The sequence below is a fragment of the Chlorocebus sabaeus genome, chromosome 14, assembly GCF_047675955.1.
Source record: "Chlorocebus sabaeus isolate Y175 chromosome 14, mChlSab1.0.hap1, whole genome shotgun sequence".
Taxonomy (NCBI): Eukaryota; Metazoa; Chordata; class Mammalia; order Primates; family Cercopithecidae; genus Chlorocebus; species Chlorocebus sabaeus.
The window spans coordinates 91,917,529-91,945,373 of record NC_132917.1 but is presented as its reverse complement, the minus strand read 5'-3'; the positions used below and the strand labels follow the sequence as shown (position 1 = coordinate 91,945,373).

At 48.1% G+C, this 27,845-nt stretch overlaps 1 protein-coding gene across 4 annotated transcripts in view; it reads right to left on the bottom strand.

The window, feature by feature from the left end:
- The window catches only part of PAX8 (paired box 8), a 61,186-nt gene extending 44,371 nt beyond the window's left edge, over positions 1-16,815 (bottom strand). For 3 of the 4 annotated variants that reach the window (XM_037994289.2, XM_073023149.1, XM_073023150.1), the window contains exons 1-2: positions 16,724-16,815; positions 16,264-16,363 (exon numbers count right to left, since the gene is read on the bottom strand). In XM_037994289.2, coding sequence (XP_037850217.1) covers positions 16,264-16,288 — 25 coding nt within the window. In that variant the 5' untranslated portion in view covers positions 16,289-16,363; positions 16,724-16,815. The remainder of the gene's footprint in view (positions 1-16,263; positions 16,364-16,723) is intronic. The other variant, XM_008008447.3, reaches the window with a different exon arrangement.
- Positions 16,816-27,845: the final 11,030 nt, after the last annotated feature.

The window sequence follows — 27,845 nt, the reverse complement described above, 5'->3', positions numbered from 1 at the left end:
CAAAGTGTTAGAATTATAGGCATGAGCCACTGCGCCTGGCCGATTTTAGGTTCTTGTATCAGCTTGTTTGCTTGTCATTTTTGTTTTCTTAAGTGTTTTTTATTTTTTGTAGAGATGTGATTTTGCCGTGATGCTCAGGCTGGTCTTGAACTCCTGGGCTCAAGAAATCTTCTGGCCTCAGCCTCCCAAAGTGCTGGGATTACAGGTGTGAGCCACCATGCCTGGCCTTTTCTAAGTGTTGAACCTGGACTTGAGGCTCTCTTTGGGGGATTCTGGCTTGGGAAGGGGAGTCCTCTTGTCTGTTGGAGCAACAGGAAAGGCTCTGGAAGATGGATGTCACCTTCCCCTTCTCTTTCTGTCAGCCCCAAGTCAGAGCTTCTGCAGCTGGTGTTGCTCAGACCCAAAGCAGCTGAGGGTCAAGTCAGGGCTGGGTGGGGACTGAAATGGACTAAGGACACACAATACTCAGGTGTCGTGAATTGAATAGTCCCCTCCCCTGTCTCCACCCACCACTCTAGTACCTGGGAAACAAGGTCTTTGCAGATGATCTAGTTAAGGCGAGGTCATTAGGGTGAGCTTAATCCAATATGATCAAGTCCTCGTGGAAAGGGGAGATTTGGAGACAGAGATAAAATGAGAAAATCATATGAATATCAGAGTTATGCTGTCACAAGCAAAGGAATGCCAAAGACTTCTAGCAAACCACCAGAAACTACCAGAGAGGTACAGAACAGATTCTCCTCCAGCCTCAGAAGGAAACAACTCTTCTGACCCCTTGATTTGACACTTTTGGCTTCCAGAACTGTGAGACAATAAATTTCTGTTATTTAAGCTCTCCAGTTTGTAGTACTTTGTCACTGCAGCCCTCGCAAACGCATGCACAGATCAATAGAGCTTTAGAGCTTTAGCCCTGAATTTCACACAGCAGGCTTGGGCAGCCCCTGGAGGCCGCTCTCCTAGGGTAACTGGCTGCCCCGCCAGTTCCCTCCAAATGACTCTTAAGTATAAGGCAGGTTCAGTCAGTCAAGTAGAGGGTAAAATACTTTCTAACATCTCTTTCGATGAACCTGTTTCTCTTGACATTACTATCCTTGCTACTGAGTCATCATCTTGTTCTCCATTTGTGATCCTTGCATCATGTGGCAATGTTTTTGTTGTTGTTGTTGTTTGTTTGCTTGTTTTTTCAGTGAAAGAACATCAGTGTATCAGCACAGCAAAGCCTCCACATGCCAGGCTGGGTTCCCTCCAATTACCAAGACCTCCAGGCTTCTCCTCCTTTCAAGAACTTTCTGACCCTGGATCCAGTCTAAACATTGGTTATGCACTCACCTGACATCCACAGGGCCCTTCCAAAGTGCTGTTAGGTAAGTGATTCTTAAATTTAGTTCAGCAAATACCAGTCGGGTCTTGGTTGCATCAGGGATGGGTTTTCACAACAATCTCATGAGGTAGGTGGGGCTGGCCCTTTGCCCCATTTTATAGATAAAGATGCATCTCGGAGGCTGAAATGGCCTGTGCACAGCCTGTTCGGGGCAGACCTGAGACTGCATTCAAATCTGATCTGCTTCTATCCACAGCCAGATGGGAGATCTCTGGGAGGAGGCACAGTGCAAAAAGAAAGGCTGTGCCCACAGCAGGCAGGCATGAGGGACTCCACATGGGAGACTGTGGGTGGGCTGTAGATCAGTGTTTTTTAAATGCTGATCATAAAATAACCCCTGGGAGCTTGTGAAGGATACAGATTCCAGGGCTCCACATTTGCTAACAAAATCCCAGGAGGTTCTGATATAGACCGCACTTGAGAAACGCTTATGTAAAGCCAAGAAAGAAGGAGAAGGAGAAGGAGGAGGAGAAGGAGAAGAAGGAGGAGGAAGTAAGGAAGAAGGAGAGGAAAAAAGAAGAAAAGAAAGATCCATCTAACAAATACTTGTGAAGCACCTAGTATATGTCTACTAGGTGCTAGATATTGTTTGGAGTTGTATTCCCAGTCTGCAGGAATTACAGGAATCTTGTAATCTTTTATCCTCACAAATGCTCTCACCCTAAATCTGACCAATCACTCTGCCAAGTCAACACCCAGCATCCACTAGGAAGGTCTGTTGCTGGTTCAGAACTCCCCAGACTTGCCAGTGATTTTTACTCCCAGTGCCCATTGCGGCTCAACCTGGCTATCTGGCCTTCAAGCACAGGCTTCTGTGCCTGCAAGATGCCCCTAGGACCAGGCACGTATCCTAGTGGGGCAGCTCTGGCCTCTATGGCTGCATCAGGTTCCCTCAAAGACTGCATTTCTCATTTTCTCAGTTCCCTTATTGCCAATTATTATAAAGAAAATAGAAAACTAATTATGGCAATATCATGGGAAAGGATCAGGTGTATTTCATGTTGGAAAAACTTCATATACAAAACTCAAATGTGCAAGTTGGTTCAACCGGGGAAGCAATAAAAAATGTTATTCAAGAATTAGGTGAAAAATAGCAGCCCAGACATTTGCGGAGTCCTCACTCCTCATGTAGGATTTTGTGTAAGGTGCTGGGGATAGAGAGAAATCTGAAAGGATTCTTGTTCTTTTCTAGCTCAGAGGCAGGTTGTCACGGTAAGAAGCTAAGTGACATTTGTTGGAACAGGTACTGAGTACCCGGGGAGTGGAGCAGAGCAGGTGCAGTGGAAGGTCAGACAGGATGGTCACTAAAGGTAGAGGGTATCTAAAAAGGTCTCAGGAAGAAGGTGGAGCTTGACTGACACTTTGTCAAGGAAGTGGGGGTGGGAAGGGTGTTCCAGGCAGCTGCACTGAATAGGCAGAGACACAGAGGTGAGAATGTACATGGTGTATTTTGGAAACAATGACTAGTTGGCTGGAACCATGGGCTTGCATACGGAAATAGTGGGAAATAGGGCCACGGAGGTAGGAGAAAGTCTTCTCAGATTGTACATCAGCAGTTTGCCTGAAAATGCTTGTTAATGATTGGATTAAAAGGAAGTGCAAGGAGAAATCTGATTATTTTGGAAAATCACCAGGCTAAGTTTGCCTGAAACAGAGCCAAGAGAGGAGAGGAACCAGCACATTTTGATAAAGCGAATAACCTAGCTATCATAGATTATTGCCATGGCTTTTCCACTTAATCAAAGCACTGCAAAGCCTGAAGACAACAGAGTCAGTAGGTATGCAGCTGTGACAAGACAGCCAAGAAGGATATGAAAACTACCAACAACAGAAGCTTGAGGTCAAGCCAGGGGAGGATGGAAGTTTCATGCACAAGTGAATAAAATGCCCTAAAACATATACATCGAGTGCACTTTACTCAGACGTTCTGATGGCATACTGGAATTAACACCGTAGCTTAGCTTCTCTTGTCAAAGCCCCCACAGTTGGGCTGAACCCTGAGCATGTTCCCATTGCTGTCTCCTTCACCCAGGGCTGACTGCTGGTACCTGGAACCTGCATACGCTCCTGGGACTCGGCATCTCTGCTGGGGCTGGTTTTCCCTCTGAGCCACCTTATGGAATCCCACCCTGACCCGGTCACAGTTCAGCATGCCTCCTTCTCCTACTTGCTCAGCATTTTGTGTCTATCTGGACTGAAGCCTTTGCTTTCTGTCTGTGATTGTGGTGAAAGTTCAGTTTGCTTTCATGTCTCTAGAATGTCAGCACAAAGGCCGAGGCATGGTCTCCTGAGTTCCATAACCCCAAAGCCTAACTCCCTGCCTGCCACACTGAGGGGCTCAGTAGATATTGACATACTAAATTGAATAGTTGAGTAATAATGCTGTTTGAAATAATTTGGAGTTAGATCTTGAGGCTTGTGTGGCCAGGGGATGCGTGATTGGGTGAGGGCACATCATAAAAACTGAAGGTAACTGAGCATGTCAGTGGTTGGGGTGAGAAATTTGCGTGGAGCACTCCAGACACAGAGGCAGCAAAGCCCAAGTGCTGGGGAGTCAGAGTGAGAGAGTGAAGGGGCACTCAGTGCTTCTTTAGGAGCTGGATCAAAACCTGAGATGATCTGGCCACATGGTGCAGACTGAGCACACACTTGGGAGAGAAATGGGCCAGGAGGAGAGGAGAGAGGTTCACCACAGGACAGTGGATGGCTGGGAATAGAAGCCCTCTCCATGGTGGACCAAGAAGTCTGTGCAGCTGAGAGCAAGACAAAAGAAGTAATATTTCTCTGGGTAGCTGGGATGGAAACCTCAAGGGTGACAGGGTCTTTAAAGGAAATCTCAAGGAGGGCATCATGTTCCAGGTGTGCTCCAGGGATGCTGAGTAAGAAAATACCACTTTTTCCATGTGTGTCTTTACTCTGCCACAAGACACCTGGGCTCCTAAATGACCAACACACACATGCTATACTGGTGCCAGGAAAGAAGGGTGTTTTGTTGGGAAAGTCAAGGTGAGAGGAGGGACCAGGACTTGGCTCCTTTCTTTGAAGGGTGACAGTGTAAATTCTCCATGCTGGGGATCCTACTGATGGATGGAGGCATGTCGATCTCATCATTTCACAGAGTGGGGAGCTATGGCCACGACGTGCCTATCACGCAAGTCCAGCCTCACGTCAGCTGGACACCCACTGTTCTGACACTTATCAGCACATGGGGCACCCAGAAAATCACGGTGTTCTGCAAAGAACGCCACAAAACAGTGAGCTCAGCGTCTTGAAAATCATAATGTTTTGCTAAGTCCAATCCCAGATCCTAAAAAAAAAAAAATATGAGGTAGAGCCATTGAACAGAAAAAATTTACATGTTAAACTTGAAGATAAGTACAAGTGTACATTTTTCCTACCACTGTTGTTCAGTTTTGTTATATTGACCAGCACCTCTGCCCACCCTATAGGGTAACACTGTTTGAGAATCACTGATTTATGAAAGTTATATAAATATTGGCTGATCAAATGTGCAAAATATCCATGATGGCACCATATTGTGTGTAATAGTGACAAATGCAGTTCACGTGGGTGCCGAAACAAGCTCAGGGTTGTGCCTGAGACTGAGGTTTGAGTTCACACTTCTCCATTACAGTGTAGTAGACAGAGCATGCCTGAACTGCCTGGGGCTGAGGGGTCTCAGGCGCAGAGTTGCCTGGGAATTCTGAGCAAGGACAGAATGTTAGAGAGAATATCCTGAGCTGAGCAGAGAAGCCCGTCCATGCTAGCTGGCAACCACCTGCCTTCAGTGCTTCATTCTTGGGGGACCCTGAGGTCAGTCCTGGAGTGGATGAGTCCTGCCACTACTGCTGCTGCCCACTTGGTAGCTCTGTCCTTATCTGGGAAGAGCCACTGTGAACCTCAGAGACCCAGTGGTGCTAGGGGCTGATGCAGTCAAATGACTGGCTGCTCCCGGATCTTATGTGAAAACAAGAATGCTGGACCCAAAGGTCTCTACAGGGCTGCATCACTACCCATGACCCATAACTTCAGTGAGGGGTTGGGGCCAGGAGGGACTCATAGTTGGACACTGGTATTCATCTACTCAGACCTTAAACCACAAGTTGCAAGAACAGGGAGGTCACATGTCAGTGACCTCATGCCTAAATAGATGCACAGCACAGAGCAGATTCCCTGGATAGCTTACACCCTACCAGTGCGTCGATTATGACTTCCTTTCTAGCAATTGTGAGTACAGCCAGTACTCATCAATCACACCGGTAACTTTACAGCTGCATTTCTCAGGGTCTCTGAGAGCAGGGCCTTCTCTGGTCTTTTTTCATCACCCACGGACCTAGGATAGTCTTCTGCACACACTTGTACATTTTAAAGGCTTACTTTTAGTATGTTTATGGGTATGAGATGGGGAATATTGTATTCATGTGTGCATGTGTATGTCTGTGAGTACTGTGGTCTGTGTGTGTAACTGGGTATGAGTGTGTGTGTAATATGGATACAGGAGACTAGAGTGAGGACAGCCAGGCATCCAGGCTACAAGGTCTAAGGAGGCACTTGCTCTCTGGGCCAACCCTGCCCTTGCATGAGCCAGAGAGGGAGAGCCTCCTTGAATTTTGCACCCTGGGTGCCTTCCTGCTTCACCCTAATCCCACCTGGTTGTCTGTATGTTTGGATGTGAGTGTTGTACATATGCTGTGTATGTGTGTGCATGGATGTGAGTGTGCATGGATGTGTGTCTGTCTCAGCAGCTGTCACTGGGCCTTCCGGAAAGTCCCTGTCAGCAGGTGAAGGAGGCCCCTTCATTCCCTTGGTTCCTGCTTATGCAGCACAGGCCACAGCAAAGGCTCCCTGGGTTAGGTCAGCCCTCACTCTAACCTCAACATGCCCTGGAAGTCACCACAGCGTCATGGAAAGAGTCCTGGTGATGAGATGGAGTGTCTGCTCTGCCACAAGTGCTGTGGGACCAGGGTCGGGACATACCTCTCTGGGTCTCAGTTTCCTCACTGGCAAAATGTGGCGACAGAATCTCATCTGTGAGCCCCCTGTAGCCTTGAACAACTCTGGATCTAGGTAGACCAGCATCATGAAAGCCTATGAAGCTTCTGAGATGTGCGAGGCATACATTCTCCCAGGTGCTCAAGTAACTCAAGTCTGGAAGCTGAGAGCCACAGAGATCGAGCCTTTTCTAAACATTGGACCGCAAGGCATGCCATACAGGCAGAGTGCTAGGAGACCTTGGGGAGGTGGGGAGGAGGAAGAGGAATCATGGACAGCTTCACAGGGAGGTGGCTTTGGAGCTGGGTTGGGTGAGGACAGCTGGAATGTGGGGAGCACATGACCAAGTGCTTTGCAGACATGGCATGGGCCCCAGCCAGGCCCCAAGGAAAGGAGAGTCTCAGGACAACAGCTGTGTCACTGTCCGCAGGACCCTTGAAAGCAGGTGCCACCTGCAAAAGGGGGAGCCCTGAGGCCCAGGCAGGCCTGTCACAGTGTGGGGCACCTGTCTAGACAGCCCCAGGGCCAGCAGTGGGGGTGGGCCATGGGCCATGGCGACCTTCCTGGTATGGGGGTACTGTCATGTCCCCAGGGAATATGGAGGGCCCAGGAAGGTCCACAAGGCTCGAAGGACCCAGGTTTTGTCATACTGCCAAAGAGATGTAAGGCTAGAAAGAGGAAAGTTTGCATATCTTTGAGGGCATGGAGCCTAGGCATTGGAAGTGTCCAGCAAGCGTTTTCGTTTGGCAGAAATGTCTCCATGGCACTTGTACCTACAGCCCTGCCACATTTTGCCACAAACTGTCCAGCAGCCCTGAGATGGAGCCCCAGTGTAGACCGTCATGGAACACACTGGCTCTGGAACAATGAGGGACCAGACTCGAGAAAGCCAGATGGGGTTTATCTGTCAACAGCCACAGCATAGTTGTTCAAGGTAAATGACCTTCGGTGCTCCTGCCGACCAGGTTGTTAGTGTTCAGTCCTTTTCCTACCAGTGAGTTGTTTTGTCTGTTCATTCCCCCTCCTGGTTCTGCAGGTCTGCCTTCTTGAAAGGGAAGAGCAAGACTCCAGCTCCCTGCCCTGTAGAGGTGCCTTCTACCTTGCTCAGTGTTGAAGCCAAAGAGCAAAGCAAAGCTTAAGTCAGAGATTTGGTGCTCAGCTAATCACAGAGACTTTTAAATGTCAACCAGGGTTTGCTATCAGGCCAAAGCTGGATTATTATTACCCAAAGTAGAAAATTGTGAGACACAGGCAGGTGGGGAGGGAGGGAGAGAGAAGAGAGAAGGCGGCACAGGATTCTTGGATTTAATTTTTAAAAAATAAATATATGATTCAGTGTCAATTAAAAACAGCTACTCGTCTTCCTGCAGTCCTGTCTTAGCCGCACACACAGCATAACTGCAAACCCACTTGAGCTCATTTTTGCTCAAAGACCAATTCTGTTAAATCCTTAGAATGTTCTGAATTTCAACACACAGTCCACAGACAGCCATTCTATCAAAAGCTTAGTGTTTTCCCTATGAGTGGGTTTTCTGGTAAAGTGAACTAAGGCGTCCTTTTCCATTTCAGGCTGTGGTAACAACAGATAACAGCTGCAGAGGTCATAGCCAGCACTTTCCATGCGTCCCTTCATTTAATCCCAGTACTCCTAGGTGGTAGGTCTATTATTTTGTCCACATGAAATATTAAAAAGTCTGTCCTAAATTTTAAATGGAACAAAGTACTGGGTTTCAAGTTACTGGTGGCCATTTCACAGGAAATACAACGACAATGGGACTCTGGGAATGTGTTCTGGAGACTTTGCTCCCTGGTGACTACTACATGGAGCATGGAGAAGTGTCTTGAGTGGCAGCTGTGTGCCAGGTGAGGAGACAGGTTTTACTTACATGACTCCCCAGAAGCCCCGCAACATCACCATATTTTATAAAGACGAGGAAGTACAAGCCCAGAGAGACAACTGACTTGACTAAGTTCACACAAAAACAGCAAGGTCTGGGCCAAGAAGGAAGCCCGGGCTTCGCCTTCTTCTGCCTGCAGGGCAGGGCTTTCACTCTGGCTTCAAGCTGATTTCCAAAATCTCTTACCCTTTTGACACCTCACGGCCCCTGAGTTTATCCCAAGAATAATAGTTCTACTGTCCTCCTGGAGATGCCAAAGAATCGAAACTGCAACACACACAGAGGGCCTGGGTGTGTGCAAACACTGTAGTACACACCGATGACAGCAGATTAAGCCATTTCTCTTTTAGGTGTGTCACCCAACCAGCTCCTGGACCCTTCTGCTGTGCTGCCCTGACAGTCACAATATGTCCTAGTGGACTAATTAGCACTAACTACCCAGGTCACCCCAAGGCCATTTAAGAAAACAAATAGAAAAGAAAAAACCAATGATTATTGTGGCTGAAGACAGAAGAAAAAAAAGTTAAAAGCAGAGATGAATGAATTATTTTTTCTTTCTCAATCTCTCCCTCTGCTTAAACCAAAGACAGATTTTCATCTGAGAGCCCGGGAGCTAAGCAGCTACTTTCTACATGAAAACGTGAAAACATTAAAAGCCCTTTCTTTCAAGCTAACATTCTAAAACTGAACCTCTGCAGAGATTCCAAAGAGAAATGCCTTGCCTTTAAGCCCCTGAGTGAGAGGGATCCTGAGGAAGTGCCAGAGGGGATGAACCTAAGCTTTGGGACATAACAACCGGCACCTCCAGTGGCCACCACTCCTAGCTATGCTGTCTGTGATTGGGGCCCCCAGTGCTGGCCCCTAACAGCATGGGGAAGCCTCCCCAGCAACTCCGAAGCTATTTGCATCACATCCAAGATGAACCTAGGTAGGGAGGCTGAATGTACTTTGGAGATGCCAGGTTAGGGAAATAAATTCCCCAGGGTCCTTCAACTTGTGGTGCCTGAGGATAGATGCTTTTTTTCCAGTGCAGATGGAGACATGGCAGCCTTGGGGGGATGTGTGAAAGTAAGACCACCCTCCCTCTGCCTTTCCAAGTGACTGATCATCTCCTTTTTTCTCATAGCTACTTCTAGGAGAGGCATCCAGGCAGGAACCACTTTTCCATTTCACAGATGGGAAGACTGAAAACCATACTGGAAAGGGGCATATTTTAATTAAACTGGAGAGTGGGGAACACTGATGAGGAAAGCAAGCTGATACACTGAAGGCCCTGCCTGTCACTGCCAGCACAGCCACTTGAGCCTTCTTATCAAGGGTTCTGATGGGAGTTTCCACTAGGATTGCTGGTGCCGATCATCTAGTAGCCGAGTTCTGATGAGCTGGACTTTGGGTGGTTGAGGTAGGGAGCAGTGGAAAGGGTTATTGGAGTCATATCAACCTCTTTGAACATCAGTTCCTTCCCCTCTCTTCTATAACAATGTCAATAGCAATACCTGCCTGGCAGAGTTGTGAGAATTAAATGATAGGATGCATACTTCTGCTCTCAGCACCACACCATACCTGTGGCAGTCCTCAGAGGGGAGAATCACAGCTTCCATTCACTGAGGGCTCCCTGAGTGCCAGGTCTGCTCAGCTCTTGTGCAGATGTTCTCCTTCTTTGGATGTAAATGTGGCATGGGCAGAGCAGGAGGAGCTGTGAGGCTGGCTGGGCTGAGCCATAGGGATTGCCAGTGTCTTCTATGGCATTCAGGACTATGGAGGGTCCACAGGTAGAAACACAGAAACGGAACCCAAGTATCCCTGGGGGACTCTTGGACTTTCTTTCCCTTGATCTTGGACATGGCTCAGTAAAGAGATGCTGGTTTCCACCCAGGCCCATTCCTGGGGAAGGAACCCCCAGCCAAGCAAGGTAAAGCCGAGACTCAGTGACATGAATTACAGGTTTAAGACAGAAGCCTTCCCATGAAGATTTTTCTGGGCGGTGGCTTATATAAGAGAAATATGCTCATCGTATTTCTATCTGGCCAAGGGAGGGGTCTAGAGGGGCTTTCAGCAACCCAAACGGTCTTGTCAGCCCTAACTCTGGCCCTAAGGAAATAATTACGAATCCTCAAGGTCTACTTAAAAGTGTCATTACTGTAGATAAACAAAGAAGACTGGATGCTTCTTCCAGCAGAGACTCCATCCAACCCAGGGTCACTGACCACTGACTGGATGAACTGGGATTGTCTGGGAGAGTGGAGTTTTCAGGAGCCAAGAGACTCCTGGATTGTCATGCTCTGTACTCCTTCCCCACGAAAGGAATGTCTAGAACTCCTGCTGAAAGTAGCCATTGCCTGCACTTCCTAGGCAGAGTGTGTTAGCTCCCTCCCTAGAAGAACCTGGGCTAAGGTGTTCCAATCTGCATTCGGAAAAAATCCCTCCCGCAAAGAACTCTACACCCGCTAAGAGAAGATAACGTGAGGGCACATTCTCCTCTCTTAGAGGGTGTTTTCAATACTGAGTTCTATCTCTGAAGAGAATGAGGACCCGGTGGGGGCCAGTGCCCCAAGTTTTCAACGAAAACAAAAGCAAAACTAATCTGCAGCCTTGAAGGTGAGCTTGTTCATTCGCCTGCTCCACTTTTTGAAACATTTTTTTTTTTTTCTTAAATGAAACAGTTTCTTTAATCTTTTGGCTTCTCACATACTCAGAACCATAGAGCTCAAAGCTTCTCAGCTCAACTGAGAACTCAGCACTTCTTGGACTGATAAATAGAGCAGCTTTAAAATGCTTAGAACTGAAGACAGACCAACTGTGGCGAGAGAAAGTAAACACATCCATGCACCAGTCAACCCTAGCAAGCTCCTGGCTGAGATTACAAACTGCAGTTCCTGCCTGAGCTGGCGAGGATGCTGGAGCAGGCTGGGGGACCAGAACCACAAAGCAGCCCTCCTCTGCCCCAGCTAGTTGTGCCCCAGAAGAGCTGGGTCCTTGGGGAATCTTCTTGGGGCCCGGTTTGGATGTTCCTAAGCACAGAAGACTCTGCCAGTGTGTTCCTCATTCGTTTCAGATTTGGAAATGTACCAAGAGAAGCGGGAACCGGTTTTATTCTTTCTGATCTGGATGGGACTCCTTTCCTATGCATTTAAGCTCTCTGCATACAGGTGAAACTTGCCAGTGAGAGACTTGGGATTTTTCACAAAATAGAATGTGATAACGACATAATTTGATATGAATATTTGAGGAGCTTTATCTATGGACAATATATACTTTAAACATCCCCCTCCCCAAGTCACACACACAAATTGTTTTTATGAGAACCAATTAATAAATGGTAATTCATTCAGGCATATCTTCACTAAATTAACGTTTCCTTTAATTGCAGGGGAATTTTCCATTACTAAACTCTCCCTTGCTGATTTTTTTTTTGCATTATTTATATATTCTTTCAATTTCACTAATAGTGAGGTTGGTATGTGATATTATCTGATGTTTGTACGTCTTAAATTTATTTTTCATTTAAAGTATTTCCTCATTCTTGCAGCTCCCCATAATCTGGGAGAAACATCAATAACAGCAGACAAGATTTTATAATAAGTGATTGAAAAAGGCACTAGCTGAAATCAACCTGATAGGAACGCGTCCTGTGTGATTGTATTTCTCTCATTCCAGGCGTGCGTGTGTGTGCATGTGTGTATGTGTCTCCTTTGGGTTAATGTGGGAATGCTTTCCTATATCAGTAAGTCACAAGTTGAGCTATGAAAAGATTGTGCATACAAAATAGAGATGAGGATCACAGGGGCTTTAATAACAAAATAAATATAAACAACACTTGAATCTCTTTATAAATCCCAGAGCACAATGTGTGTTTTCTTGCTTCCTTTTCATGCACCCCAAATAAAGACTTTGACAGCCAGATATCCAAGATCCGGATCTGCCAGCTTCCTAAAATTCTGCCTTTTAAAAAAATGTGTAGAAAAGTAGGGACATCCCATGGTGGTTAGGGGTTGCTTAGAGACTGTGATAGAGATTTGGTGTTAACAAAAATGTGTTTTTAAAGCAGGATTTCGATGTTCTTATACTGAATGGCAAAGGTTCCACGCACCTGGCTATCTTCATTTCTGAAATAAATGCTTTCATTTTATTCTCTCCAGCTACCTTCTCCCTTTCTTTCCTCTCCACCCCCATCGCCTCCTTTCAGTGTCTTTCTTTTTCTCTTTATTCTTTCACTCCTTTCTCTCTCACAGCAAAATGTTCTGGAGAATGTGAATGATTAAACTGTTTACTCCAAAGTTTAGGTATGAAAAGGCATGTCGCTGTAAGTAAAGTTTCACCTTTATACCCAACTCCATCAATAATTACAGAACAAGGATGACTATTAGTAAATCTTTCTTACAATTGGCTCTTACAAAAATGATTTCATTTTTTCTGGGCATACCAAGGTCGACAGATTTTACTTTTCACAAAAATTATTTACACAGCAGAGGAACCTGCTCCAAAATGAAGGCAGCATATAAAGGGCCTTTGAGTGTATCCATAGGAAAATGAATACCTATAAAATGCATCTCAATAAATTAGAGATTTGAGGCCATAAATAGAACCTTTTGACATATTATATTAGTAGATGCCCTCTAATTTGAACCACAGTGTCCCTTAATAATTAAAATTCCATGAGATTGATTTTTTATTTGGTTTCTTTCACTTCCTTTGTCTTCTTCAACAAAATTAAGCAGAGTCCTTTTGGGGGTAGACTGATAACATTAATTAACTTTCCTTCTACCCCCCAAAAGTTCCAAATAAATGCTTCCAATAGACATCAAAAAAGTGTCAATTAGAAATAATTACTTCTTATCAATCAGTGGGGCAATTAAAGTGACAAAGCTTAAAAAGATACTTATCTTAAAACTAATTCACAAGGTAGCTAAATTATCTCCTAATTAACTTGCATTGAGGAGGGTGGGGGGGGGGGAATAGACCATCTTGAAACAAAGATGAATTGATGAACCCCAATACCTCTTTATGTTCCTCAAAGCTGCTTCCCTTCCCTGAAACCTTATTTTCAACCCAGGCAGGAAACCTGGGAAGAAAACAGATCCTTTCCAAATGCATTTATTCCCCTTTCCTCAATTCTAAAACCAAGAAGAAGGAATGGGGCTTTAGATCTCAGATCAGGGAAGTTAGAGACATCGTCCTCTGCCTTGTCTAATTTTACCACTTGAATGAACTATTTTCAGGACCAGTGGGAGTGGGCTGCGACAAGTTATTTAAGACAACTTTTAATGACAGCCTACTTGGTTTTACAAAACTCTCTTCCTCGCTGGTGCAGTATTGTTCTCACTGGGGCATTTATCATTTCTTCTGCATCTTTGGATTTTTTTAAAAAATGTTTTTGCTTTAGAGAATTTCGTCCCTGATGCAACAAAAATAACGATTTTAAGGAACGTTCAGCCCATCGCTGACCTGCGCACATTAGAATGATTCGCGTTCAACATTCCTTCAGAATAAATCTGTTGGAAAGACAATGTTAAGACTCTCTGCAAGGCAAGACCAGTCAGCGACGAGGCGAGAGTGAGCCGTGGCAGGCTGGGCGGCGAAGGCCGCGCAGGAAACTTTTCTTGAGCGTCTCGGGTTATTGGGAAGGGTGCGCTCGGCCTCGCTCCCGCGAAAAGCCGTGTGGCTGCCTGCGTCCCGGGCTCTGCCCAAAGAAAACTTACAGGGGAGCTCCCTAAGCACTGCCGAACTCAGAAATGGAGGTGCCTGGGGAAAAGGGGGAAGCTGCTAAAACCTGAGAGAAAATGGGCTTGTAAAAACAAGAGGTGTCCGCTTATGAATTTAGCTGCAATTGTAGACAACAGTGTCAGGTAAACTGATAAGAAAGACGGAGGGCCTCTCCCTCAGGTTTGCCAAAGGGAGGGTTCGGAAAAGAACAGGGAGCGCCTTCAACAGTCTGTGCTGTTACAGGCTGTTTTCTTGTTTTATTAGCATTTAAATTAAACCAAAGAAGAAAGTCTCATCCTCCCTCACCGCGTTGTTTATTTGTTTTGGAAAGAAGGTAGAAGCCCCTCTGTCTTTCTGAAAAGAAGACAGGGGAAAAAATTACCTGGTAGGTCCAGGGGCAGAGGGGTCCCTCCCAAAACCCAAGCGCGATTTGCATCCGAGCTAATGGGAAAGCGCGCATCTCATCATTTGGGACTGATACTGATTAAAACTACAGTAAAAATAAATTGTGCCTTTTTTTTCTTTCCATACTCTATTCCCATTTATTCTAACGAGTACTTCTAGAATGAAAATAAGTAGCCGGAAAAAAAGAAAAAAAAAAAAGCTCATCTGAGGGACGGGGACATCGTCTCATTTCTTGGGCAGCGACAGAGAGTAAGGGTCCAGCCCTGCCCGGTAAATTTGACTTCCGAGAGCATCCACTCCTCCTGCCACCGCCGGAAGGGTCAGGGGAAGGTCAGGAGGACAGATGGACCTCCAGAGCCGAGCAGAGTGCCACGGACCAGCCTGGCATGGGATCGGGCATCGGGCACTGCACATTCGGCCTCGAGGATGGTCCTGGCGATGTGTGGTATTGTACCACGGTTTGGCTAAAGACTAAGGGGCTAAAACCTGATCCTGACCTTAGAAAGTGGCCTAGGAGCGCTCGCGGTTCCAGGGCGCGGACCGTAAAGAGGTGCCAGGCAGCTCTGCTCAGTCCCAGGTCTCGCCAACCTCGCTGAGCAGGGGAATGGCTGCGAGGTCTCTACCCTGAGGCCCCTGAAGGGACCCCGCGCCTTCTGGGGGCAGCCGGACTATTCTGGCCCAGCTCTCTGAGGGGAATGGGGGCAGGGAGGGAGCATTCTGCTGACTTCGTCTGCAGCTCTAGAGAGAACCCAAGTAAAAAATCTTTCGGCGCCCCAGAGGGTTCCCGCTCCCCTCCTAGTCGAGCCTTGGCCCTGGGACTGGAGACTGCGCCGCACAACCCGGGCCCCGCCGTGCGCTTGGCTAAATAGAGATCTCAGCCGCGCTCCGCGCCCGATCCGACCCTCCTTATTATAACAAATGTCCCGTTTGTCGAGCGGGACTTCATATTCGCGGAGAATTCATTCTGAAATATTGATTTCCTCTCACTTCGCCGGCCCAAATCGATAGTGATGCGCCCTGGCCCCATAAATCGCCTTCTCTGCGGCCGGCCAGGCTCCATCCATCACCGCGGGCCGCGCTGCGCCTCCGCAGCTGTCCGCACTCGCTGCGCGCGGGGACGGCTGCACCCACCAGCCCCGACCCTGGAGCTCCTTCCCAGCAAAGACCCTGCCCAGCCCTGGCTGGGAAGGGGGAAAACAGGCATCGCGGCCTGGGAGCTCGAGTGGTTTTGAAGGCCCTGTTCCCGGGCGCAGGTGGGGAGGGGGTTTCGACTCCGCGAGCAGCTTAGTCCTCACCAGCCGGACGCCCCGCGCGCGGCTCCCTGCCTGCCCAGTGCTGGGCCAGGAGGAGTCGGAGAGCACCTGAGTGCGCTGTCGGCTCCCAGGCCCGGGACCACTGGCTCTATTCCCTTTAGCTTGAGAGATGCGGGGAGCTCAGAGTCCAGCCAGGGGAGTCACTGGGAAGGACTGCGCGCACCCGAGGAAGAGGGCTCAGAGGTCGGGGACGGAGAAACGGCCAGTCCAGCACCGGTGCAGCCCAGGGACAGAGCAAGAAGAATGTCCACCCTAATGCGCCATGCAAGACTGGGAATGGAGCTCAAAGGAAACCCCCTCTAACTCCACAGAGATCCCCTCACCGTTCCGTGTGGTCCCTCGAAACCAAGACCGGGGGAGGGCGGCTCAGCTGGCCGAGTGGAACCCCAGTGCCCGAGAACAGCGAGGCGGCTCCAGCGGAGGGCCAGGCCCCAGGCGCCCCCAGCTGGGTCCCCACGCGGGTGGGTCCCGAGAATCCCGTGCATAAGCTCCCGAGATCCAGCGACCCGAGCGCACGCACGGACGCTCAGCTGCGCGGGGGTTGGGGGTCCTGACCACACCGCGTTCTTACCAGATCTGATGGAGTTGTGAGGCATCGCCGGGGAGTCGCTCGCAGCCCGCCGAGGGCTCTGGGCTTACTCACGCAGGTCCGGGCCGCGCCTGCCGCTGCCCTGCACAAACCCAGGAGAAGGGCATGAGATGCGATGAGATTCGATGCCTGCATCCTCAGGCCCCCTCCCCAGGCCTTATCCTTTACAACCTGCATCGTCTGCCAGGAGTAGGAGGATTTTTAGGCGAAGTAGGGCCAACCTCAGCCCGGCCTAGCTAACAGGCTTCCCGGGAGGATCAAGGATTGAGGGTGCGCTGAAGCTCCAGACTCCAACCTGCGTGCCCACTCCCTCCGCTGTCCCAGTCTTATCCCGTTTAACTTGGGAGGGAAAAGGCTGCCAGGCTTCCTGGGACCCTCTCCCTTCTTCCATCTCCCCGTCCTCACTACCAGCCAGCTTCCAGCTAACCCCTGGGTGACATACCTGGCCGGCCGGCTGCAGGCCCTCACTGCCTGGGTCCGCCCGTGAGGGTGCCCTGGGCCCCGTGTCTCTCCTCCTTCTGAAGTTTGTTCCCATCCACCCGGCATCGCCAACCGGTTTTATCCCGCTGAGGCCCTGGGAGATGGGTCTGGCGAGGCTCGCAGGCCGCGGATTGGCTGGCTGGGTGCAGGGGGGTGCGGGAAGGGGAGGATTTTGCAAGGGGGACATGGCTGAGTGGACTCAGGAGTTAGAAACATTCGCTGGGAGCTTCTGTTTCCAGCGGAGGGAAGAGGGAGGCAGCTGAGCCCTAACTGAGCAGGCCTGGAAATATTGGAGGAGTGGGGAACCGAGGCCTAGGAGCCTGAGGATGAGGCTCTCTGGGTCCTCCTGGGTCACTGACCACCAGAAGTAAGAGGAATGGTCTCTGTAGGGTGCCCTTCTTGCCCCCTGTCACCCCTGGTTTGCTCACCAGGAAGCAGCCTTTTCTTTTGTAAAAGGAAGGAGGGAACTTCTGTTTTGTGCCTGATGCTTGAGGTAGAGCCTGCTTTCAGGGCTGTGGGCAAGATGCTATTACCTTCTCACCACAGCTATGACCTCTTCCAGAGAAGAACCCTGAGCAGCACCTGAAGCCATTCCTTCTGTTCTACACAGACAGCGTCCACACCCTTGCATTGTTAGACTAACAACATTGTCACATAACCCATTCCACAGCAACTCCTCGCCTCTCTCCTCTGGAACACACACGCAGCCACCTGCCCTCTTTCTTGCTCCTTGAGGATTTTGAACTTGGAAGAAGAGTTCAGGGGAAGGGCACTGAGGCCCTAGACTTCATCTCTGCTTGGAAAGGCCTTAGAAAGGAACAGGAGTGAGCTGACCTCTGGTCTGGTCTGTAGGAATCAACAGCCTCAGCAATATGGGGGCCTGGGTGTGGTTAAGAAAGGGTCTCATTGGTGGGAATGATGGCGAGGCTGGCGAGCCCTGGGACCAAGCAGAGCTGCCTGGTACCTCTTTATCTTAGTGATGGCAAAAGCTGCCCCCTTCTTCCTTGTAGTTCTCTCTGTCAGGGAGTCGGGGTGCATATAAGATTGTGAGTGGGTATGAGTGAGCAAATGTCCTGGAACACTGGCAGGCCTAGGGGTCAAGGCGTGGATGTTCCCCCAATCTTTGACCAGACCTCTGGACTCAGGATTACAGTCTAGAGGACAGCCATGCCCTTTTCAGAGATGGCTCTGCAGGCCTGGTGGGGTTGTTCTGGGACAGGAGGCTACGGAGCCAGTGAGAGGGGGCAAGGAAGGGGCAGGGGAAACTGGGATATTCAGGGGGATTGGATGTGTGTGTGTGTGTGTGTGTGTGTGTGTGTATGCATATATGTACATGTGTGTGAAAACACATGAACTATTTTTCTGAATTAAAAAAAAGTTTTGTCTTTCATGTCAATCCACAGCCTCCTTCCACCCAGTCTTTCTCATCTCTCTATTTAGGAGAAATGAATCATCTTATGAAAAGGGAGAGAAGAAGGTGTGTGTCCCTAAATGTTTCCTCCACATTTGCGAAGAGTGGCTCTAAACAAAAATAGTTGGTGCTTCATCGTTTTAAATGTTTCTCTAAAATTGTAATTTTAAATTGCTCTGTGGTTTTCAAAGGTCCAGATCCCCAACTTCTCTGGCAGAAGAAGATTGTCTCCCAGAGAGAGACAATCCAAGGGTGCTGGGATGGAAATGGATCTTGGCATAGGTCCTATGGACCCCATGGGCCAGTTTGCTGCCCTGGCTTGTGTCCTTCTGCTGCAGGGGAGGTGTGGAGTGTGGCAGCCACAGCAGAAACTCTCTTTGTCCACCCAGGATTCCCTCCCACCAGGGAAGCAATGCTCCAGGGTGAATCTGATAGGCCCTCATTTCAAACAGTTCTGACAACCTTAGAGGTTCTACCCAATCTAAGGGTCTGATAGGTACCAATATCCATTGACTCTCAGGCAGTCATTCCTGCCTATGCACATCTTTTCTGCCCAAGCAATGAACTCTCTCCCTTTCCCATCCCCTTTTTGGGCAAAATTCCTTAGAGGACAAATCCAGCAAGTTATCAGAACATTCCTGTCCCATTTACAAGCTTATCTTTCAAATTTCATTTTAAGGTAAAAGCAATGTGCACTGTTCAAGGTTACTCCTCAGGCAAAAACACGCTCCACACCTTGACAATACCTCTTCTCCAGACTGCAGGTGACATAGCAGATGACCAGAAGACTCAGCAGAGGAGATCCAGGACCAGCAGGCAGTGAGAATGCAGTGAACTCCTGCTGCAGGGATAAACACAGGCCTACTGGACTGGCCCTGCTTCTAATGAGAATCAGAAATCAGGCCTGGGTTCCTTGGTATTTCCTAATTCTCTGAGACCAAGGCCAAGGAAATGTCATTAACTGGTATCTTAACTCTGTCTCTTTGGCATCAGTCTCCTCATCTGCAAAACAAAAGGCTTGAAATACATATATTTTTAAAATCATCTTTTATGACAGTATTTTCTCAAACTTAAAATCCATGAATAAATCATAAGAATAAAAATCATATAACTTCCTTTGATGATATTTGAAATTTTAAAATAAATTTGCACTGTGACTAATAGACTTTCAATGGGACTTTTAGAACTCTTTTTTTTTTTTTCTTCTAGACATAGTCTCACTCTGTCACCCAGGTTGGAGTGCGGTGGCATGATCTCGGCTCACTGCAACCTCCACCTCCTGGGTTCAAGCGATTCTCCTGCCTCAGCCTCCCAAGTATCTGGGGCTACAGGTGTGTATCACCATGCCTGGCTAATTTTTTATATTTTTGGTAGAGACGGGGTTTCACCATGTTGGCCAGACTGGTCTCGAACTCCAGACCTCAGGTGATCCACCTGCCTCAGCCTCCCAAAGTGCTGGGATCACAGGCATGAGCCACCATGCCTGGCCTGACCTTAGAACTCACTTTTAAAAACTAATACCTCATTTGCCACCTTTTCTTCTCAGGCTTGATGCCCATAAGGTTTTCATGGCAGTATTATCAACTGGCAACTAGTTATACTTTTTTTAAACTCAGTGTTTTTTTGAGACAATGTAGTTCATTGCCAATATCAAAATACAGAAGTAGATGCGAGAGTAACTCCGGCTTGCCTTTAAAAATGCAAGAGATCTGGCCACAGATCTGAGTGTTTCTTTGTAGAAATGAGCATTCTTTCAGGTTTAACATTCCAACAATCCTAGGTAATTGCCTAACTACAGTGGTTTTTGAATTTGCATAATATTCTGTGATTTGTTTAATTCTATGCTGGTCTGCTGAGCCTTCAAAAGATGCTCTTTCTTTTCTGTACTCAGCTGTAATGCACTAGCCTTGTGGCAGGATGATAAAATTCTCTGGTTTGCCCTGGACGAAACCAAGAGTGTTGCCTAGATATGAGTTAAAACTGGGACTTTCCTGGGCAAATCAGGATGAATTGGTTATCCTAGCTGATTAGAGTTGGGGAGTTGGATGGTTTGGGGGTCTTTTATAAGCTGCCCTGTTTCAATTGACTATTGAGTGGGTGGTTGATTGCACAGGTGGGTCATTCTACCTGCTGACTCAGGTGACTGATAGCGTTGAACTCCAGTAGGTCCATGAGCTCTTCCCCTTACTCCTATGTACCCTGGTTTTCCTGCACACACTCCCCAGAGGCCAGCCTCAGGGGAAGACCACTGCCCCCAACAATCCTCCTTGCTTACTTGCCACCATGCCACTTCCCCTACGTAATGAACCATTGTTGGGACTAAAGTGCATCCCTTCAGGAAGAAAACAGCAGCGCTCTACTTTGCATCAGAGGTGAATGTTCCAGCCCTAAATGTGTAGAATGGGACCATTTCTTCTGCCTCAACCTCAGTTTCCTATTCTGTATGCTGTGGGTACAGACGGGGAGCTGGGGAGGGTCAGACCCACCTCATAGCTTTGTTGTGAGGATGAATAAAATTATGAATGTGAAAGCCCTTTGAAAACTACACCTCTGTACAAAAGTTAATTATTATTAGACAACAAAGGCAGAGAAATACGTCCAAGGAGGGCAAAGTTAAAATGCCTCTAAAATTTTGCTATGGAACTCGGTTCCTTTAATCCTTTCCCAAATGAGCCTTGGAGAGGAAAGGGCCAGTGAACCCGTGCCTGTGGGTGCAGGCGTGGGTACGGGGTAGCAGTGGGGCAGGGGTGTCTGTGAGGGAAGCAGTTCACTTTTGTTGACCCAGAGAGGGGGAGAGTCAATGGCAGAAGGCCAGCCCCACGGCAGAACTTCCAGCCGCGACTTCATCATTTTGCAGAGGGCAGGAGTGTTCAGGGCACTGGCAGTTTTCGCTCCACCCTCTGCCCAATCCTTCCATAGCCACATGGGATTTCAACCCTGTCCCCGCACTCAGGAAATGGCCGACAGCCTGCCCTGGGGCCTCCTGGTGGCAGTGCCTGAAAATCAATCATTAATTATTCCAGGTTCTCCACCTCTCTAGGCTTTGAAAACACAGAAATAGAAATATAGGTCCTGGCAGGTGAAAGGAAAAGGGCCACAGGCTGGGCTGCCAAAGACAGTTTGGAAGAAGCCGCCGGTGGCATTTGTCCGGCTGGTTTGAGTGGGAAATGTGTCCTGGGTACTTGTCCCTTGGGCTCTTTGCCCACCCCACAGCCTTTGGCAGCAGTTGCCTGAGCTTCTGGAAGGAGACCCTGGTACTTCCGAATGGGTGGAAAAAAAACTTACTGGGGACACAAAAAGGAAGGTGACAGAGGGAGATAAAAGGATCGATGTACACAGCTCAATTTTTTTTTTCTCTAGTAATCATAGTTTTTTTTTTTTTTTCCTGTCCTTTTTTTAAGTTACAAAAGATGAGCTAGACCCAAAAGGCTACCCATTTTGCAGATGAGGAAACTGGGTTCTAGGGAAGGTAAGTAAAGAGCAAGGCCACCCAGCTAGTAGATGGCCAACTAGGTGGCCAAATAAAGCACCAGTGACTCAGGCTTTGCCTTAAATATTATAAATTCTACTCACCTCAGCCTAGTTTTTGCTACTCCCCACACCTGCCCCTTCCCCTCAGGAAGGAAGTTTCTGGAACCCAGGGAGTGGCCAGGGTGAGGTCAGACCCCCAAGGCTGGAAAACTTTCCTACCACAGGAGAGGAGAGCAGCTCACTGGGCAGGAATGCCCTCCCCTCACCTAGGCCCCTGTGGTCCAGCCCACGGCAGCAGGAGTCAGGACGCAGGAATCCTCTCTGACCAGTACCAGGGCACTGGAGTGGCTGCCTTCCTGACAGCTGTTCTTGGGGAAGTGCCAAGGAAAAAACCCAGGCCCAGGGCTTTTCATCAGACTCAGGGTTGGCTTTTGTTCTTTGTGGCCTTGGAATGCCAGCGGTTCCTGCTGTGGGCACAAACCATGGAACAGGGCGTGTCCTCCCTAGCTCCTGGCAGTGCCCAGGGGCCTGGCGAAGGGACCAGAGACTCTGCTGGTTTAAACAGGGCAAGGGAATGAGGTTGAGGCATACAGAAGATTCAAGAGATCTCACTGACCTTTTGCCTGACCCAGGAGGGCTTCTGGTACATTCCGAGTGGAGCAAACTTGGGTGCTTTGCCCACTCCTTCATGGGGTTAGGTTCACTGCAGGGCTGTGTCCTCTTGTGTCATGTTGTGGACCACACAGCGCCTGCCTTCCCTGCATCTGAAGGAGCAGCCTTGAGGGCTTAGGGGTCTGGAGCCCCATTTTCCTCTCTATGCTTCAGTGGCTATCCTTGCTGTTCATGGCCCCCACACCAGGGTGGACATACCATTACCCCAAGGGAATGCTAAGCATGGTATTTCCTTCTAATAACAACAGCTACTACTACTGTAGTTTACTAAGTATTACTTAATGCCAGGAACTGTGGAGTGCCTTATACACAGGCCGATTTATCTTTCACAACACCCAGTGAAGCCAGGGCTTTGAGGTAACTGGGTCACAGAGGGTGCTCTGGGTCACCCATTTGCTGAGCAGCAGAACCAGGATCTGCACTCAGGTCCATCTAACACCTGAACCAGCATTCTCCTCACTAACCCATGGAGTAGCTCCAAGGCATGGACAACAGTCATAACTCCAAGGAAGCTATTAGAACAAACTAGAAAATAAACTTAAAAAAGAGTATCAGTGTCAGGGGCCACTAGTGGACTGTTGAGAGGAAGCTTGACCCCAGTAACAAGACGTATGATTTTTTAGGCCCACAGAGTTGGTAGGTAAGTGAAAGAATGTAAAGGAAATCAAAGGCTGGGGTCATGGCGAATCCCATTGCTCTACGACTGAACTCCTGCCGTGCTTGCAAAGCACAGACACAGAACACACTTGCGGCAAGAATGAGTGAATCATCCATTTACACATTTTCTAAACTTGTTTTAAAATTCTTTCTATTTTTAGGCCTACCACATCTCATGTCACGTAGCATTTCCTTTTATTTGTTCCAAACACCACTCCTTTGAATCTCCTGGAGTGTGCTGTGTCCGTGGTAATTTCTGTTCACTTTGTCCACATTCCCTGCACTTTATAGATTTTGATCCCACCTGCTCTGAGATTTTATTTTTTAAGTAGAATCACTTGCTCCAGTTAAGATGGCCTAGAGCCTTGAGAGAAGGATTTTTTTCCTATTTGGGGTCTGGTACTCTTTCTTCCATAATGCAGAGAGGGCATAGGGGTCACACTGCTGGGCTGGGAATCTGGTGGCCAAAGTCAGAACCCTGGCACATTCTCATACTGGCTGTGTGACCTTGTGCCAATCACTCAACTTCTCTGAGCCAAAGTTTCTATGTCTGAAGACTAAGACTATTAACGGTACTTCTCTTGTACGATATTATGATGTTTAAGGCAGACAAAGTGTTTGGAGCACAGTGAGTGCTCAATCAATGTTAGGTGCTGAAAGTCAAACTAGCCACAATAAAGATGGCAGAGAAGCATTGCTTATGGACCTTGGTGTGGCGTCACAGTCACTATACCAAGGATACTGACAGACAGAGAGACGCCCCCAAAATAAAAGCGGGGCAAGGGGGCTGGGGAGAAAGAGCAATGAGGACATCCTGAGGAGGTGGTCTCTCAGGTGTGAGTGAGCTGATTCCTCCCTTCCATCGTGGATCTGAGTGTGCACTCTCTGGGGGTCAGGAGTCTGCTCTCAGGGTGTCCAAGACTACAGTCACAGACTAGAGCCTACTCCAGCAGCTCAATGGGCTGCCAAGTTCTACTGTCTGAGAACTCTCTGAGTTCTGAGAGACGGTTCCATGCTACCAGGCACCTGTGGCTCTGGAGAGCAGAATCCAGAATAGAAGATACCATTCCCGTGGCTTCCAGAGCCATGGTGTTCTAGGCTCAGTTTCTTCATGAACCCAGGAAGTGGAGGTTGCAGTGAGCCAAGATAGTGTACTCCATAAAAAAGATTGTTCTGTAATGAACTCTATGTATAAATATTTTCCTGGAGAGATGAGAAGTGACAAATGGAACTGTGGGAGTACAGGTTGGGCACCTTTAGAATGAAGATGGACAAAAGTTGGCTTCCCATAAACCTAGTCTGTCTTGTCTTTTTACAACTTTTGAATATCCCTTTAAAGATTAAAGGTAAGCAGGTAGGGAAGAGCAAGAAGGGAGTACCTGGAGAGATTCCCCAGTCCAGGGCCATTACCATTTTCCAGGCAGTGACCAAGGTGTACAGAAGCTTAGGATGGGCATCCTGACTGGGAAATGCTCCTGATCCTGAAAGCAGCCTTGACTGCCCATGGGTAACCAGGAAATAAAGAGAGGGTACACGTCGACCCCCTGAGATCCTCAAGCCACGTTCACAGGTCAAATTAGATGACTGAGTTCAGTCTTATGGTCTCTTGTTCAGGATTCAAGAGATAGCTGTACTGCCATGTTTGAAACTTAGTCTCTCCATTCTAGAGCCCAAGGAGTTGTGAGTTATGGAAAGCACCCTGGACTCAAAGTCAGAGAGACCTGGGTTTGTGATACTGCCCTGCTCTGAGCAGTGTGACCTTGGGAAAGACACACTCAAATTCTCGGGTTTCCCACACTTAGTAAAACTCTACATGTAATAGCCACATTTTATTAGCAGGGCAACGTGAAAATGATTTGTAAACTATTAAGAAATGGAGAAAAGTAAGGGATGAGGCAGTTATGATGATGAATATAGTGCCGTGGTTCCCTCACCAGGAGAGCCTTTTCTATTTTCCTCTCTTCCTCCCCTTTGATGTATTTAGCTGTACAAGCATTTACTGAGCATCTACTAAGTACTGGACTATCTGCTATGACGTGGGAACCTAGAGGCGACTGAAACAACAACCATGGAACAAATAAACAGGTCCTTGTAGGGAGGTGTGCTTCGTGCTGTAATGTGGCTGGAGTGTAGAGGGGGAGGTGTGGGGAACAGTGAGGGTACCCCACAGAGTCTTGGCTGTCCAGAAAGAGAGACCTCTAAGCAGAGACTGGAAAGAAGAGTTGGAATCTACCAGGCAAATGTGAGAATGTGGAGAGTAAAGGTGGAATGTTCTGGTATTGGCAGAAAAAGGTCCAGAAGCCAGAGAGGGCCAGGTACACTCAGGGAACTGAGTTCAGTGTAGTGGGAGATAAAGTACAGTAATAGAATGCATGTTTGTGTATGTGTGTGTGCGCCCATGTGCGCACGCGTGTGTATCTGCAGTGAGAGCTGAGAGATGGGTCTGGGAAAGTATGCTGAGTTAGATCACAAAAATCTTTGTAGGCATATTGAGAAATTTGGATTTTATACTAAAAAGCAAAGGGATCTTAGTTGGGGAAAGTGAAGGAACAGGCGTGTTCTGGAAAGCTCTTTCTGGCTACAGTGTGGTGAATGGATTGGAGGAAGCCAGGTTGCAGGCAGGGTGGGGTGTTGGTGGGGCACTGTGTTCCCCTAATTCTAAGGGGTAATGGCAGCCCTGAGGACAGAGGGAAGTGGTGATGGGGATGGGTGGGGAAATATTGTATAGTCAACTTTTGACTCTCAATTCTATCCCCGACTGGTGGTGATGGGCTGCAGCCCTGTGAAGACCAGAATGAGTGTAAGCCCCATCCTATCTTCCCATGTCCTTTGGTGAGCTTCAGCTTCCTCAAGCCCAGTAGTCACTGCAAGCAGATATGGCTCCTCCCACCTCAAAATCTTCCAGTGGCTCAGGGGAAGTTTCTGTCTGATGACAGATCAGAGAAGTGAGGAGGGGATGCTGGTCTAGGACCAATACTGCCATAGATGGACTGAGGAGATGGTTGATCCTTCACCTCCAAGTCTTGGCTCCAAGATCAGTTTCTCTGGGGACTCTTCTCCAATCTCCCTATTGCAAACCAACCCTGCCTCCCCCAACACCCCACCACTGGCTTTATCCCTTTCACTCTGCTTTATTTCTCTTCACCATTTGACATATTGTCTACTTCACTTATTTATTTATCATTTGTCTCTCCCCAGTAGAAGGTAAGTTACATGAGGGCAGGAATTCTTGGTAGTTTTGTTTACTGCTGTATCCCCAGTGCCTAGAACAGTGTCTGGCACAGAGACAATGCTCAGTAAATGCTTGTGCTTACATGAGTGTTCGATGGAATAACTGAGTGGCAAGGGTAACACAATGACCTCATTGTGATGGTGTGGTGCTGGATACTGGGCACGCAGCAGTTAACAAGATAAACACTGGACTGAAGTCTTAGCCATGCCTGCCCCTCATTGGTTCTTAGCAGCTAGTGGCAGAAGCAGAAACTCAGTAGCCTTTTAATTTTTACCTCAGCATGCTGCCTGCCTCTCTTTTTTTTCTGGATAGCTGAGGACCCTCTGAGTAGAATATGGGTGAGAATTGGGCACAGAACATGGACAGGGTGAGGGGGTGACCTTCCCCAGATCCCAGGGGCAGTGGGAGACAGCCAGACTACTCTCCTCCTCATTGGCACTCAGTCTCACCACCGAAGGCTCCAAATCTCTGGGCAAAGGTTATAGCACCTGCTGCCCAGGGAACATGTGACCACTTGAGGGCTGCTGGGTTGGAACAATCCACACAATCAGGCCATTGTACTAAACATGCAGGTCCCCTTACCAAGCCACACCCCATTCCAGCACTGCCAGACCCTTGTGGGGCCCTGATTTACAGGTGCCCCTAAGGAGGAGGTGTTGTTCTAATGGCCCTGGGGGAGGATGAGGTCACTTCTGTAGGACTCAATTACTCTGGCCTGCTCTGAGATCCAGGGAGAAGTAGATGGGAGAAGGAGTAAATAACTGCTTTCTAGCTTCAGGCCCTATGAGGAGTGGTAGACAAGATGATTACTGTTTGACTTCTGATGACATTGGCATTGACTATTGTCCTCCAACATTTGCTTTGCTTGGTGAAGACTGTTGAGCACTTGCTGATTTTTCAGAAGTCCAAAAGATTCCCTTCTGTCATGACTGTGTCCAGAAATTCCCATCAAATGTCACTGTCCATTCTTGAAGATCTTCCTTCCCAGAACTGGTTCTCAGCAGACCATTAGACAAGGATTTGGGGCTACTGAACTCTTGGTCGGTACAAGATTGTGTTTGTTATCGTCCTTCTAGGAGCAAGGAGTTCTACAGGGCTTTGTACCCTGTTGACACTCAGGCCAAGGTCACTGGTAGGTTTCACTCCACAGGACCATTCAGTGACTGCAAGGAAGTTCCTGCTTGGGCTGTTTATTTATTTATTTTTTTCATTATAAGTAACCCCAAAGGAGATGGCATGATGAGGTAGAATCCAATTTGACTAAAGCAACCTTTTTTTTTTTTTTTTTTTTTGAGACAGGGTCTCAGTCTGTCACCGAGGCTGGAGTGCAGTGGTGTGATTACAGCTCGCTGCAGTCTGAAGCCTCAACCTCCTGGGCTCAGTCAATCCTTCTGCCTTAGCCTCCTGAGTGTCTGGGATCACTGGCGCACACCACCATACCCTGAAATTTTATTTTATTTTATTTTAGTAGAGATGAGTCCTGTCATGTTGCCCAGGCTGGTCTCGAACTCCTGGGCCCAAACCATCCTCCTGTCTTAGTCTCCCAAGTTGCTGGGATTACAGATGTGAGTCACCATGCCTGGTGTCCACAGAAACCTTGGCTCTAAAAGGCAAGTGAATAAGGATATATCTTTGCTTGGT